The sequence below is a fragment of the Cupressus sempervirens genome, chromosome 3, assembly GCF_028749045.1.
Source record: "Cupressus sempervirens isolate cs-2001-9-10 chromosome 3, ASM2874904v1, whole genome shotgun sequence".
NCBI lineage: Eukaryota > Viridiplantae > Streptophyta > Pinopsida > Cupressales > Cupressaceae > Cupressus > Cupressus sempervirens.
This window is the reverse complement of record NC_143120.1, coordinates 892401304-892418686: the sequence shown is the minus strand read 5'-3', so window position 1 is coordinate 892418686 and position 17383 is coordinate 892401304. Positions and strand designations below refer to the sequence as shown.

The 17383-nt window shown below is 35.5% G+C and overlaps 1 protein-coding gene across 4 annotated transcripts in view; it reads left to right on the top strand.

Annotated features, from left to right (window-relative positions):
• The window catches only part of LOC149569670 (putative serine/threonine-protein kinase SIS8), a 311948-nt gene extending 301560 nt beyond the window's left edge, over positions 1-10388 (top strand). For 2 of the 4 annotated variants that reach the window (XM_089822389.1, XM_089822391.1), the window contains exons 12-15: positions 7094-7250; positions 9240-9528; positions 9761-9833; positions 9923-10388. In XM_089822389.1, coding sequence (XP_089678515.1) covers positions 7094-7250; positions 9240-9528; positions 9761-9833; positions 9923-10008 — 605 coding nt within the window. In that variant the 3' untranslated portion in view covers positions 10009-10388. Of the gene's footprint in view, positions 1-7093; positions 7251-9134; positions 9529-9760; positions 9834-9922 lie in introns of all 4 variants that reach the window. The other 2 variants (XR_016362787.1, XM_089822390.1) reach the window with 2 other exon arrangements.
• The last annotated feature ends 6995 nt before the right edge of the window (positions 10389-17383 follow it).

Here is a 17383-nt window from a genome sequence, read left to right as displayed (position 1 = left end):
CCCCCCCCCCCCCCAAAAGAAAAGTTGTCTCTGGATGACAGTTACAAAATATCTGAGACAGATTAACAAAATAGAATACACTAAAGATATTTTTCCGTCACATCACATTCACATTTTTCCCATGCCTGCACCAAACTAGTCTCCAAAACACGTTGCATCTGTAGCCTCTGCTAACACAATATTGTCTCCTTAGCCAAGCTGACCTTAATAGCCACCTATGCTGCCTTCTCTGCTTCCAACTCCTAGGTACACTGAGCCAAGTGTCGCTCTACTAGCTCCAACTAGATGATCAGCTCCTCCCGAGCTCTCTATGCATCCACCAAGACAGCCTCACGCCAAACACCTACTCCGAGTGCCTCAAAGTGTAGCACTCCTCTCGAAAGGCTTCTCCAGTGCCCTTTCCACCTCTAGCATACAAACACTCCATGCTTGCAGTAGCTCTAGGTCTCATCAATTGGTCACACTTCCCACGATTGATAACTGAACTGACTTGGAGTCTAGGGGGCATCACCTCAAGCGGAGTCGAGGGGCAATGCCCTTCAAATTAACACTCTCAAACCCACATAAAAGTCCATGGAACACACCATTTTTTTTATTTTCTTCCGATTCTATACTCTTTCAGCCAACCGCTTATGTTTTACTACCTGTTTACGTCTTTCCCTTTCCTTCGGTATCATGCATTATTCATTCTGAACTGTTTTGATTTGTCGTCATTTTAAAGAAAAAATTTACAACCTCCTATCACCCTTCTTCTATGTCTACCGGTGTACTTCAATCTCCTTCCCTTCAAGAAAGTCTGTACGGTGATCTCTCTGTTACGTTACAACCTTTCTGCCAATATCATACAGTGTGCGCCTACACATTGTACTACCTCCACAGTATATTCCATACGGTCACCTTAACCAGTCGTATGACAGATCTATATAGCCTTCTAATAGCTTTGTGATCTTGGTGGGGGCCATATGGTGTTCCTTCTCGACCGTACAGTGTTCTAGGTGGGAGTCGTACGGTGTTCCTTCTCGGTTGTACGGTGTTTTAGGTGGGAGCTATACGGTGTTCCTTCTCTTCTTCGAGTGGGTCAAAGCTCTTTTTGGATTTTGGTTCAATCTTTCCTAAACATGCAAATTGTCGTATAGTCTTTGTAATTTCCCCTCTTGAGTTGTATGGTGTGTCATGTACAATATCTTCTCCTGTCTAGACGTATGGCGTCCTTCCTAGGTTGTAGAGTGTTTTATTTTTTTCTTTACTGCCTTCCTTTCTTGCTTATGCTCCTGATAGGCTGTACAGCCTTGTTTTATGGCGAACGTACTCCCTTCTACTCTCCACACATGCCCGTATGACCAGAATTCCTTTTGACGCTTGTCCGTACGATGTACTTGCTTTGCTCTCCTAAAAGGCCGTACTATTTTAAATGCAGTTGCTTTTAGTACTGGATTCCAGTTATCTCCCACTAGTATGTTCTTTGGTTTTGTATCATCTCCCAGATTCATGGTTTGTACTGTGGCCTCTTCATATTTTATTGGCTTTTCCTTATTGAATACATGTGTAGGTGTTTCATCCAGCTGTGTGTTCCCTTCTTTTATTTCCCTAAATTCTTTTGGAAATCCGTCTTTGATGCGTTCTTCCTCTATCATTAGTATGTTGCAACTTGGGAAGAATTTGTAATCCTCCATCTGCCAGTGAAATAGACCATTCATCGAATCCAGATCATCATCCTCCAATCCACCTTCCAACCGTAGGACTCCTTCATCTGGTTCCATTTGCTTCTTACCTTTGTCCTCTCCTTCTGAATCGGACGATCTGGTTTCTTCTTGCACCATTTGTGTGTGTAAATCAATAATGAATCTTCGTCCTCTACTCTCCATTGATAGTGTATTCTTCCAGTCGTGTTTAACCTTTGCTTGTACGAGCCATCCTCGTCCCAGAATGGCGTCATGTCACCTTCTTTTTAACGGTATGACTACAAATTTGAGTAGGAACGGCTGTGTTCCAATAGTCACTGGTTGTGCCATCAAGATCCCTAGAGGCTTAATGCCATGTTGATCAATTGGAACGTAGGTGGCCACAACGTCAGCTGTCCCAACTTCTTCCAGGTATCTTCTGGTAGGACATTTACCCCTGAACCTCCGTCCACGATTGTGTCTGAGAGGATTGTTCCCAATATACCCATTTCCACAATCGTCGGATGCCTTCCTCATGTAAGGGCTAGCAGCATTGGATCTGTTGCGCTTGTTCCGCTTTCCTTCTCCTTCCTAGGTTCTTCTAGTAGTTTAGCAGCTGGAGCCATGTTTGTGAGTGCCATTTGTAGTTGGGGCATTGTGAGGATCGGATCATTTAATTTTACTGGCACTTCATTTTGTAATATTCGCTTTATGATGTTCTGTTATGCGTAGTTCTTTACTGAGGTACCCATAGTGTCCCCCTTCTCTGTTTGTGATTTCTCTGACTGCATCCCCTTCTCAATTTCTGCCCGTGCTTCTTCCAGTCTCTTCTTTTCTTCCGTCGGATCTGGGCACAGCTTTGCCTATTTATGCATGATTGCCAAGACTTCCTCTTCGTTTGTTCCTGCTTCAATGCTGATCAAATTCACTCCTGATTTCAATTTTGGACACTTAGCATCTTCAAGGTCTCTGGGACCACACCATTTGCATAACAGCTTCGGTGTGTTCGTCATTGTACAGTTTTGTGCAAAGTGGCCCCATAAGTTGCATGGCCAACACTGAATCATTAGTCGGCCGTTCGCATCATAGTGAATTCGATTGTGGCCTTCGTTATTATTATTATTATTGTTATTATTGTTGTTGTTCTTGTTGTTTTCTCCCCTTCTAAGGTGGCACCGTCATTGTTTGTGTTTTCGTTCCCTCTTGACGTGGATGCTTCCTATGTCAGGAGCACTTGTTGATGCCCTCTTGTTTTCATACTGAACGGGCATTCCTTTGTGGAATGTCCCGCGATTTGGAAGATATCACAGGACTGATTCTTCGGATAGGATCCCTTAGTGTGACCTTTTGTCTTGCATTCTATGCACCATAGCTCATTTTATCTAGTCTGGCTATTCCCTTTCTACATATTCTTAAACTCTTTCATCATCCTGATCATATCCTTTTGGAGGGCTCGAACCTTCTTACTACCCTTTTTATCACCACTGCTATCTTCAGAAGAGGATTCATCCGAGTCGGATGATCTGCTTTTCTTCTTCTTTTTTGTTTTTTGTTCACTTTCTAAGTCCATCGCTCGATTGTATGCTTCAGTATACGATGATGGTAGTACAATTCTCATTTTCCTTTTTTACTCCAGGCGTAGTCCTTCTATGAACCATCTCTTTTTCAATCCCTCTGTTGGCTTACTTTCTATTTTATTCACTAATTCTTTTATTTTTCTAGCATATACACGAATTGTTTCATTTTTTTCCTTGTTTTGTGGTATAGATTTCTACTACTATATCATTGTTGTCTTGTAGCAGTTGAAACTCTGTAATAAAATTCCTTCTTCATGTTTTCCCGTGTCGTTAGCTTTGTCGAATCAGTGTCAAAAAACCAATTGATTGCTACACCTCGTAAGGTGGTTGGAAATTGCCTTGCCCATTCATCGTGGTCGTTTTCTCCATTCACTGTCCAAATCGTTTCGCAAGTTTTGCAATGTCTGATTGGGTCAGTCGTGACATCCCCATTGAACTTTGGTAACTTTTCCTTGGGACCAACCATCGGTACCCTTTCTTTCTTTTGTTGTGCACTGCTGTTGGTACCCGTGTTGTTCTGTACTTTTGTACTGCTATGAACACCTGCATTGTTCTGTACTTTTGTACCGCTCTGAACACCCGCATTATGGACACCTACATTCTCAAGTGGCATGAAGGCTTCCTCAAGGACTTGGTTGTTTCGACCAAACTGTATTTGCTCATCAGGTGTATCAAGGACGAAGAGTTCACCCCACACTCGAGTTCCTTCAACACTTCGAGCTGCGCTAGTCCTTTCCCTTCCATCCGAATTCCCCCTTGATGTATACTAGTTTGCCAATTCTTCCTTTGTTCCTTTGATCACCCTACCTCTTTCTCAAACTTCTTCTATCAACCTTTCCCTTGATCGACTTGGCAATTGCACTCTGTCCGTCAGTGCTCCCGTGGTACCGTGGTCACTCCTGTGTCACCACTGTCGTACCCTTCGGCGAGTTGTTGGAGTTTGTGCCTCTGGTCGCTTTGCTGTGTACAGTTTAATACTTTCTGTGCCACTCTTATGTCGCCATCTTCTAGATTCTTATTTCTATCCTTATTCAATGTGTTCGGCATTCATAGCACCCGATCCTTACTGGCAATGGCACCAAATGTTTACCATACAAGGTAAACAGTTTATTAATGGATTTAGACAATAGACAAGAGCATGTAACACAAAAGTATTCCTTTTATTATTCACATGTATACAAAAGATACTGCAATATTCGATATGATTGATTACAATGATTCTCCTGATGATGATTCTTACAAAGTCCATTCCGAATGGTGTACATATACCTTCCTGAAGGGTGACTCGACCGTCACGCACCCATTCAAATACTATTCTACCCATCGGCTACAATATAGATTTTACAAACAACAATTTCTATCCGTCATATTTGAGAAAATAACTAGGAAGTAATAATTGGCCACCAAGAGAATCTCCATATCCCCTCGGGGTTTCCAAATCTAATGTGCCTACAATTCCAATACCGGAAGAGAAAGGCGAAGGCCCAAAAACTTATAGATGAGTGCATGTTTGCTCCAATATTCAACATCTTTAGACACTTGTTCTAGCTGGACGACCAAAATAGGTTGATCCTCCAATCTCTCTAGGCACCCATTCACCTTTTTAATACTCAACATCCCTTTAGAAGGAGCATTCTCCACCCCAGATTGGGGATTACCAGCATGCCCTTTGGCAACATTTTGCCTAGCTTGAGATGAGTCAGCCATCTCTAAGTCCACAGACAAAGGTTGAGAACAGAGAGAAACCTATTGTCCCATAAGAAACCAGCGATGAGGACCCAAGCACTACAAAAACCTACACCTAGGCTGTGCACACCCTACACAGCCGAGTGTACCCCAGCCTTGCTCAAAACCCCAATCCCTATCCACGCAACAGTCCCCCCGTGTACGATCACCCATGCCCACAGTGATCAACAACAAGAAAAAAAAGACATCTCAAACTCCACGCAGCCTAGTCAAATGTTCACAGAAGCCAAACATAGGGGAAAAAAGTGGAGCTAGGGCACATGTGCCTTTGTTCCACGTAGGAACTTTTTCGCCAATCCATCCATTCTAAATCTCCCAAAAAAATCAGCCATGTATATCCTAGATCATGATGACACTTGTTCACCATATATGTATCTTGTTTTATTCATGAATTTTAATAATGAGTAATGATAAAATTCAATAATAACAAGGATCTAAAGGTAATTTTCTCAAGTATTTCTAGTATTTGTGACAAGTTTGAAGATTGCGATCTCATCATTCCTAACCTGTAAGGGGCCAATCCTCATAATCAATACAATATGTCTTATTGGCCTCGCCATCACATTAGTCAATGTCAAACTTCACTCTTACATGATATTATTAAGTTTTCCACGATAACGCTCATTCTTCTATATTTGTAAATTTCAAATCTGTGAAAGTAATTAAAATAGAAGAGATTTGAAAATAATAGTATTTTGTGTAATTGGAAGAAAATATATTGCCTAGATGTTGTATCAACCAAATAGACAATCAAAAAACCCTGAAGCCCACCCAAGGAAAACCCCTAGGCACTGACATTACAGAATTTTGATAGCATACCCCCAATGTGGCCAAGAGGAAGAGGAAGAAGTGGTGACTGGAAAGCAGCAGCTGAAGATGCCTCCGGCACATGATGCTCATCTAACAAAGACAAGCTGAGCATGTCGTTCGAAGAAGCATAAGAATAATCATCCACAAGAAGAGGAAGGTGGTTCTCCTCATAAGACCTTATCACCTGAAGAGGAGGGACAGGAAGAATGTCGCCTCCAATGAAGTGATCCAAATGAAGCATCAAAGTTCAAACGGCCCAAAAACAATCAAGTTTAAGACTTGTCACATGTGGGTCTGTAGTGTGCGTCATCCGCCCAAATTCTTCGGTTATGAAATTCAAACTGGTATCCTGCTAACCATCTCTAACCACAGTAAAAACTTTTCTATAACAATTTTTATTCATAAATGGTGCGATATCCACAATTCCAGCAATGGGGAAAAAAATCATTATAAAGCTTATGAAATTGGAGCAGGAGCATTAAAAGATCATCATCATAGATTTCTGAATTTAAAACCTTCTTCGCAATATTATAAACAAAATCAATATTTTAACAATGAGGAAGTCAAAAAGCCAATTCTGTCGAGGGTGGACCGATGAGAATTGAGCCAATTATTTGTTACTCTGTATACTGTTTTTTCATGATAACTTGAAGTATTTTTAAAGTAATGTTTTTTGTTTAAAATAAGCAGACTTGTAAGATGATTTTATTTGTTAATGTTGCGAATGTTTAAAAGTGATTTTTGCCTGCTTTAGCTCATGGTTTAGGAATTAGTAAACAAATTTTTATTGAATAATGCAGATTTATTGAACAGATTTTTTTAAAAACTGAATGATGCAGATTTAGTGAACAGATTTTTAAATTTTTATTTTTATTGAATGGTCAAGATTTAGTGAACAATTTTTAAAAAATTGAATGATGCAGATTTTGATATGTAGTCTAAGCATCATTAAGAAAAATAGGCTCACTAATTAAGTTATCTTGCTCATTATACTTATAGGAAAGACCTGAATTAGCTTTGTCCTCAAATTATCTTTATCTGAAAGATAAGCCTTCACGTTTGCATTGCAGTTTATTATGTAATAAAAAAATTCGTTTATCGAACAAACATATGCAAATTTTATATTTTATCATTATGGTGTGACTGAAAATATTTTGTGAAACCTGAAGGTCCCATTTATGAACTTTTCATGGCTTTTTCTAAATTAATTTCATTACTCACTATATGAGTAGGAGTCCTAAGTGTAACATTTTACTTTGCTAAATTGGTTTCCTTTTGGCTGTGATAATGCAAACCCAGTCATATTATTTCTTGGAGCTTGTACAACACCGCCTCGTCTTTCAATGGTTACAGAATATATGCACACGGGTTCTTTATATCACTTGATACATACAAGTGGCCAGGGAAAAACACTTAGTTGGCGAAGGAGATTAAGGATGCTTTGTGATATATGCAGGTTGGAATTTCATAGTAATTTTCCTATTTTTCAATGGTGGTGCATATAACAGGCTTAGGGTTTTGTTTTGTATGAACTTAAGAAACCATCTCCATGCAATATCTTGCCTCTTTTATTTGTGCTTAAAATCTTGTATGAACAGCAATGAATTTGTTTGTGTGCTTTAAAACTTTGCTCCATGCCAATTGCATGGAAAATAATAATGGCATTCATTTCTAGAATAGTTTCCTCTTTACTAATATGATTTGCAACATATTTAATATAAACTTTTAGTTTTCAAATGTGAGGAACAGTTTTTTAATTTTTAATATATGCAGAAGGTTCAATTGTGAAAGAAACTATAATTCATGGTGAAGATTTTATATTAAATCTTATGTCAGTGCATAGGTTAACTAAGTAGCTATCTGTGTAATAGTCAGAAAATGTTTGTTATAGGAATTTCTCGTTTGAAAGTTATCATAATATAATATTCAGTATTATTCATTGTCATATGGTTTATACTTATAGTATAATGTACTATCGGTATTATTCATTGTAATATGGTTTATTCTACCAATATTTGTGTTTGCAAATTCTATTGAGATACAATATAAAACAAATTAATGTGCCAAAAATGCAGTTCTATAAAGAGTATGCAAATCTGAAATTTGTTCTTTTTCATGAGATCACTGAAAAAATTATGCGTAGATGCATAAATTAACAAATTAAAATCTACAAACTATAGGAACACACAATTAATGTAGAAAGCCTATTTAAAAAGAAACTCCACCAAAGAAAGAAAACAAGTATGCTGCAAAATCAACATAACCACTAGAATGCTAATACCATTTCAGAAGCTACTGTATAAGTATAAACAGTGATATGAAACTATTCTTATACCTACAATAAATAGGCAAGAACCAGATACAGTTTTACCAAAATGGTAGATATTAAAATAATGATGTATTGGAAGATGCTCAAGTCCACCTTGGAGAACATCCTCCAAGAATAGTAATTTTTATAATGACTTTGCTTGGATATCAGGTGTGCTCAATCAATGAATCCTTCAAATAGAAAATGTAACTGCAAAGTCATCTGCGACCCATAACTCCCTGGTCCCTCACATCCTCGGATGTGGAGAAGCCCACTCTGGTGATTCTCTTCTCAATCCCAACAACTAGAATTAAGGTAATGTATTTAGTGAGTCCAAACTTGAATGCAATTGTCAATGTAGTGCTCGACATTCATGAATGCAGATTGCAACTAATATCAATGATTATTGGGATTCTAAATTACTGATTAACTTCTCCAATCACATGTAAAGTAAATTTCAAATTTTATGCAAACACGGTGTTTTGTTTTCCATCTGTCATAAATACTTAATATAGCATCATCAAATGACCAGCTTTAGGTTGTTCTTTAGTTGAACTCCCTTCCAAGATTGCGTCACTTGGGTTTGATGATGTGGACTGGGAAGAGCCATGACCTTGACAAGGAAGATTGCCTTAAATTGGTCCAGGGATTGGCTTGGGTAGGAGGAATATTGTCTGGTTGAGATAGTAGTTGAGCATGAGTGAGATGATGGTAGGTCGTCGTTTATTAGAAATTTGAATTCCACTTGCTTTATCATCAATGGTTATTCATTTAACTTAAAGATGAACTTTTTAGTCCAGATGTACATTTTATTAAGGAAATCAAAGAGAGGTCTCAAAGGAGGCTTGAAATGTCAGAATTGAAAACTCTAGACACTGCTATCTAGAAATATGATATTTTATTTGCTTCTAAATTCTTTAATTTTATTGAGTATTTTAAACATACAATGCTCAAAATTGATTTTGTATATGTTTTGGTTATTTCATCACTTTATGTTTGTCAATAAATTGTAGATGTGTTTCTGATCTATAGGCCAAAGAAAAATGATGGACATAACTGACATTGCCTTCCATATTTGGCTTTTGTCTATGCTGCAAATTGTGGATTGCCACCTATGGCTTGTTGTCCATATGAAAGGGGCATGATGTGCGTACAACGAATGAACATAGTCCATCGAGATCTGAAAAGTGCAAATTGTCTTGTTGACAAACACTGTAGAGTAAAAATATGTGATTTTGGTCTTTCACGAATAATGACGAATGCCCCTATCAAAGATTTGAATGCTGCTGGAACTCCTGAGTGGATGGCACCAGAACTTCTACGTAATGAACCTTTCACAGAGAAGTGTGATGTATTCAGTTTTGGTGTTATAATGTGGGAGTTGTGCACGTTAAAGCGCCCTTGGGACAGTGTGAAGCCAATGCAAGTCAGTAAATATATTTTGCATGCCAATTATTGTCTATATAGAATTTCAGTTGGGAAGTATTTTTTGTTTATTAGAAAGAATATTTCTCGTCATCATTTTACCCTGTATATAGACAATTATTTCATCAAAGTAATCTAATATTGTGATGACCACATTTATAAACATGATTTTTAAACCTGATGTTTGCTATTATCATTTATGTGTTTTCTCATTTAATGGCATGTTTTGCTAGGTGGTTTATGCTGTTGCCCATGAAGGGGCAAGGTTGGATATACCTGATGTCCCAATTGGGAAATTGATCTCAGGTATCATAGGAATATCAACCTTCATGTGTGCTGATTTTCATTGTCTCATTTGTGTTTCACACTTTACTAAATTGTTAATAATGTGGCAGACTGCTGGGCAGAAGATGCTAATGCTAGGCCAAACTATGAGGAAATTTTTGCGCGCCTCCATGAATGTGAGCTCACTTTAAATTAATATCGTTTGGACTGAAAAATGTTTATATTAGCCTTGGAGTAAGTTCCATCAGGCTAGCAAATCATCTTTGGTTGAAGGGAAATCGCAAAAGTTTGTCATGGTTGGTTTCCCAATCCATGCTATAGGTTAACCAGACAGCATATTCGTGATTTGAATCTAGTGCGCTGTTCTTGCTTTGCTCAGCATTATCCATTTGAGAATCAACTTTTCTAATATCTGATGGCTGTAGTGAAAATATATACAGTGGCCATTGAAATTGTTTTTTATTTGCAGTTATATAGCCCAACATTCTGTTGTAATTTATCCTATCCGATAGGATAAAAAATGTAATCATTAGCACGAAGAAAAATTCTTCAATATATAAAAGATTAGTTTATGCAGCATTCGTATCAGAAGGGTTTATATTTGATGAAACTTCTGTATATCCTCATGTTAGGTTATCTTCAAAAGAATATCTATTTTGTTTCATTCTTTGTTGTATCCTTGTATTCTTTCTGACTCTAGAAGTACCATTTATAGATTATTGTAAAAAAATTACTGTTGACAGCCTTCTGCTAAAGTATAGTGAAGAAATTCATTTGCAAAAGCTTCACAATCCATTTTCAGCTTCCATGAGCATTCTTTTGAATGGAGTTTCAAGAGAGCACTATTCTACTGAGAAGGTATGGAAAAAGGGAAAGAAGGAAACATTTTAACAGATTTTCTTAATGTAATAGTGGTCTATAACAGTGTAACCCTGTGTTTTTATGCAATTGTTCAAGACCAAATTTTACTTAAATAGTTATCGTTCTCACGTAAAATTTGAAGTATGGGAAAAGGATAAATAAGAAGGCTTCCTTAGTTTAGTGAAGCAGCCAGTGTTTAAAAATTGAAAATAAAATAAAGTTTTATCCTGAAAATTTTTTATTAGTGATTTCATTTAAACATGCTATTTATGATGGAAGTTAAAATATAAGGAGCAAAATCAAGTGATCATGGGGTCATCAGCTCCATAAGTTGTTGCTAAAAAAATTGAGCAGTAGTTGCTAGTCAGGTAAGCGAAGTAGTTATATGGGAACCTACCCTAAATTTTGAGTAAAGTTGACTTATCACTAGATACATCAATATATTTTTAACCACAAAATGATTAAAGAGCTACACAATTTCCCTATTGACTTGCCTTATTGGAGCCTAGCACTTGGTGGAATGGAGCTCTTGGGCCTATTGCTTTTCCAATACATTTTCTAAGTGGCAACTAAAGCAATGAGGACATAGCTTTTGAAGTTTAAAATTCAGAAAATATATAAAAAGTAATAGAGATTGTTGAAATTTATCTAAAAATACCAATGTTACCCAGGGATGTGTCCTTGGTATATTTTCAGCTATCCCCGTCCCGAAAACGTCTCAGAGACTTGGGGACATTTAGGAGACTTTGACTCTCGAAGTAACACAAATTTGGCATATGAATTGTGCTGATTCTTATATTTTTAGATTCTATTATGTATAAGTACATGATTTATCCATGTTTTCATATAAATATTTTAAATTTCTCTATGTATTTTAATTTCCATATTGTTATATGGTCGTCCCCATTTGTCGTCTCCTCTCATCCCCAAAATTGGCAAAATCAATTGCCATCCCGGAAACTCGTCCTGCTATCCCCTATTGTCCCCATCCCAAAAACTCAAGGGAATATAGAAAAATACAAATATTTTTCCTATTATTATAGTTTTCAATAGGTTTTTCTTAGAAATAAATGCATGTTATCAATTGATATTTATAAGTGAGCCGAGATGTCATGGTTTTGGGTTTTTCTATTAGAGGGTAATCTTGAAGGACATTGCATTTCTTTTGGTTGTAGCCCACTATTTATGTGAAGTTTAGCAAAATCCTAGTACTGAAGTAGAATAAGATGGAGAAATAATCAAGATATAGAAGGTATGAATTAAAAAATAAATTTTGAAATTCAAATTTTGAATTTAAAAATTATAAGAGCAATGAGAAAGAGTAAATGAAGGTAATTATTTATTTTCTTTCGCTTTTTCAATTTGAATATTTATTGAAAAAAGTTTATCTTAATATTTTCTATATTTACTTAATACATATAAAGGCAAATTTTTTAATTGCGTACACATTGTTTTTTTCCTTCTTAGGTCAAAGTCGTAAGTTGAAATTAGGAGGATTTACATTAAAATTAAACATTCATGAAGAATTACAAAGCATGAAGATAGTAACCTTCCATTACAATATACATAACATCTCCAAAATTAGGACACTAAGTATTGTTAGGACAATTTTCCCTATCATCGAAAATTGCCTAGATTATCCATGCTCAATGTACACAGAAAATTGACTTCAATCTAATCCAATCTTACTATTAACTACTATAGAGGAATTGAATTTTTTTAAAAATTGATATGTTTTGCTACTAGAACGAGCTCTTAAAACCCATTGATAAAGTAACTAGATATACAAATTTTATAATCCAATCCATCTTACTTACACTAATTTGGATTTTGATTGGAAAAGTTCAAAAATTTGATATGTTTTGTTGTTGTTACTAGCTCTTAAAAACATAGATAAAACCACCAACTAGATATAGGAATTTGATTTGCCCTACTTCTAGTATGAGCTCTAAAGACCACATAACAATATAACATATAGATATTGTGAAATTTAGTGGTTTCAAATTGCATAAAGGGGATTGAGAGTATGCATGGGCTTATAGAAGGCTCGACCTTGCTTGTTAAAGATGAGGTTCCTACTCTTAGGTGAAAGACTTGGGTTGCTCCTGCAATGCCTTGAGTATCTCCAATTGTTGTTATGGACCTCGTTCATTTATTACTTCCTCAATTCCAAACTATCAAGTTTTTCAAAGTATTTATATAGTACAGTCAAGTTCTTAGTCTCATCTCATCTATGTTTGCTCTAATAAGATCTCCTAACATATATGTTATGCACATCACTCTTTTTAGAAATTGGAAGCTTCTCATACAAATTATTCATAAGTCTTGGGTTTTGTATTCCCATCCTATTAAAATGGGAAACCTTTTGATTTTTCCGCCATATCCTAAAAATAGGAAGACCTAGACCTGCTTGCATCATCGAGGCTTATAGACAAGGTTGTGGTATTGTTAAGTCCCCATCTATATTCACAATAACCTTCGTCTTCTTGAAAGAGTCTTTGGCAAGGTTCTTCTGCCACTACCTTTTACTCACCCACAATGACAATTGAAGCTAGGAAGCTAGTAGATATGTGAGTGTCTAGCTATCAATAGTCGATATGAATGAAGTATGAACCCAAACCCCTTCTAATAGTGGTTCTCCATCTTAATCATCTCCCTAATCTATTTGTTTGTATTAACACATACGAAGGCAGCATATCTCGTTTTTGAGATGAGCTTAATTGAACTATTCATATCTTGAATTCTTGGCACTCAAAGCTTGGGAGATGAAATTTCTATCAAGAGTTTTCCTTGGGGAGATCGTGTGTTATCAAAGAACGTGAAGATAAAATGTTACCATAGAAGTCCCTTCTTTTTAGCAAAATGGTGAAAAAGTGGTCGGCCAAAAAAAAATTGCTACTTGCAAAGTATTTTATTTTCCATATTTTTGTTAAAAAATATTTTAGAAGGAAATTAATTTTTTGACTTGTTTTTCATGCTCAAAATATAGAAGAAAAACTATTTTTTCATGAGACCACTACTTTATTTAAATTTTGAAGCTGAACAAGACCACAAGACCACATAATTCATGAGACCAAAAATAGTAAGTAGCTCCAACTCTATTTAAAAAAAGCTCCCTTCCATAACACCCTAGCCTTAGATATCCTCAATCCTTTAAAACAACCTAAGATTATATTATTGGTGAGACATTTTGACCACCCTTTTGTGAAAAAGCTTCTTTCCCTTGCCTCAAAAACTTGAAGACCTAAATGCGTTTGCCACTTTAACTAATTTGCTTTCCAGCATTCTTATAAAGTTGAAGTAAAATATAGCGTGCCATTTTTAGCGGTTTACTACTAGATTTATAAAGGCATATACATTTAGAATTTTAGCCAATTAGGAAATCTTGCTTCCAAATTTAGAAGTGATTTTACCGTTTAACCAATTCGAGATTCATATTTCCCAAGCTGCCAATGCCATATCTAATGAATCCTTACCCTTCTAATTGACATTATTAAACTATTTTTTTGTTTAAAATTTAAAATATAAATTGATTGCTCTAACAGTCCTACATTTGTTAGTAATTGATCTATACTAATCTCCTATCGAGAACGGTTCCTCTTCTTAATCGTCTTAACCACTAGCAAATTGGTCTACGCTACTCCGCTTCCTCATAAAATTATCATATATTTTTAATTGGACTAATTGTTGATGACGAATGCTCCTTCAGTTATTTTGCTATCTAAAAGAGTTTGAGATATTCTTGAAATGCACTTCGAGATCTCTTAAAGTCCTTAGTTCTTCTAATCTATCTTTGACTAGTATCACTAACCACTCTAATTCACTAAGAATTTTGAGAATGTATATTTTCCCTTAATATGTTGAGCATGGTCACTCTTGCCTTTGTCAATGAATAAGCATAATCTCTTGGATCTCCTTACTACTGATTTGAGCCGCTTTTAGATGTGCTAGTTGACACACTTTTCTATTTGATTCTCTATAAAAGTGATTGAGTGTAGTAGCTTCAAAATATTCCAATAGGTTTAGTGCTCTTCCCATTAAAGAATTGTGTCTCTAAAATTGATAGTGGATTTGTCTCTAAGGGCATTGCTAATTACAATAGTTCCTCCTCCAATTTCTAGCTACTTTATATCTTTTGTTAGAGGTGTAGTCAAATTAACTACAAACTTACTTTGAAAGGATGAACTAAAGACCACTTTTGACTCTTCTTGAATTCCTCTTGAAGCTCTATAAAAGTTTTTAACTTATACCATCCTTTCCTTGAGAGTCCAAACATTTTAATCTCTAGTAGTTTTTCTCTCTCCCTTTCCTCATGTTGCCTTGTGGTGCAAGAGCACCCCTCTCATGATGTAATACAATATGTTTAATGAGCCTTTGATGCCTCAAGGATCAATGGATCCAGTGGATGTAATAATTGATCTAATTGTTAAGCTAGTTGGCACAAGGTACTCTTATAAGCTTCCAGGTCAAGCCTGGTTAAGGATCCAATTTTGATAAATTTTATTGGTTTTAGGTGTCTTAGGTTGTTCTGAGTAAAAATGCATTCATTTGAAGTCTTGAGAAGTTCTAGGCAATAAAAGTCAATAAATTCATACAAATGTTGTCAATGTTGCAAAAGCAGTGCAACTTTTGCAACTTTCAAATGCAATATGTATGTAAGCTTGCCAATAGTCCAAAAAGGATTTAAAATTAGTTGTGGACATTACATTGGATGTATGTAGCCTCTTGAATGTCGAATCAAAGGTTAGATGTTCTTGTAACGAAAGTGTAATGTCCCCACTAATAGGGTTAGTTAGGGACAAGTAATACCTGCAAAATGAATATTAGAATCACAATAAACATAAAACTAATTATATTATTCTACCCTCTAAGTTAACCCCAATCTTAAGGACATCTCCAGATCGGGCTTCTTAGCTCATAGCTACCTCGTCATCATCTCGGGAGCACACCCCTTAAGATCCTTCTTGGATGGGCATCTTCTATCCAAGGCCAACAACACATGTATATGTTTGACAACATTAGAATATTCTAGCACATCGATTATCGGCCATGGCGGACAATGGAGATCTTAATATCACCATGCTCCATGCTTTGATATGAATTCTCAGCCATGGCGGACAATGTAGATCTTAATATCTCACATGCTCCATGCTTTGAGTTCACATTGATTCTCGGCCATGGCAGATGATGGAGATCTTAATATCTCCATTCTCCCATTAATATCCATGATGTGAACCCCACGAGCTAACACCATATTATTCACAAGTATGATTCACAATTATAAATAAATACATAAATATAATTTTTTTAAAAAATCCATAAACATACATTTCTTACCTTCTTCTTTTCTAAGAGTCACAACCTTTCATAATACAAATACTTTGAAATCTCACAACCCTTCATAGTTATAATCCTTTTGAAAAGTCACAACACTTCATAACTAAAATTCTTTGAAAAATCTCAATATTTTATAATCACAATATTTTTGAAGAGTCACAACTATTCATATTTATGACCCTTTCAAATGTTCACATCCTTTCAATATTATTGATACCTTTTCAAAAGGTTACTTTTTTATTTTCTTCATATTACTTTCCTCTTCCACTTTTCCTCTTTGAACTCCTCTCTTCTTCTTTTCCTTTTTTTTTTCCCTCTCTAAAATAAACTATTCTCCCTTTTATATCTTAATTTTAATGAGTCATGTCTATATGTTAACTCTCTCTTTACTTTTCATTAGATTTGGTGAATTAATATTATTCTATGTTGTATTATTTATTTGCTTGTGTATTTATGTTTATTATTATTTATTTAGAAAGTTAACATACTTTTTACAATATTGTCTCTTGTATTTAATTTTAGTTTTTTATTTACTTTTTGAAAATTTATTATTTTTAATAATTTAAAATATCATACTAAATATTAATTCATTAATAATATAGATTGAATAATTATTATTTCTTAGTTTTATAAATATAACTTTATTATCATTATTTATTTAATAGCATTTTATTATCTAATTATTATTAAAATTCTATCTTAAAATGGGGATATGACAGTCTATCCTTTCTCAAATTGCTTGTCCTCAAACAATTATATAACTTCTTCTATTGAATTGAAATTTATATTTATTTTAGTGCAAATTCTTAGGTTGCTATCATGGATATGTTTGAATCATTTCTAATAGTTATTAAAATTCTACATTAGTTTTTCATATAAATTATTTTTCTACATCTCCTTTAACCCTACAGGATGACAAGATCATGCTCTAATATCATTGTAATGTCCTCACTAATAGGTTTAGTTAGGGACAAGTAATACCTGCAAAATAAATGTTAGAATCACAATAAACATAAAACTAACTATATTACTCTACCCTTTAAGTCAACCTCAATCTTAAGGACATCTCCAGATTGGGCTTCTTAGCTCATAGCTACCTTGTCATCATCTCATGAGCACACCCCTTAAGATTCTTTTTGGATGAGCATCCTCTATCCAAGGCCAATGACATATGTATATATTTGACAACATCAGAATATTCTAGCATATCAATTATCAGCCATGGCGGACAATGGAGATCTTAATATCTCCATGCTCCATGCTTCAAAATCGATTCTCGACCATGATGGACAATGTAGATCTTAATATCTCACATGCTCCATGCTTCGAGTTCACATTGTTTCTTGGCCATGGCGAATGATAGAGATCTTAAT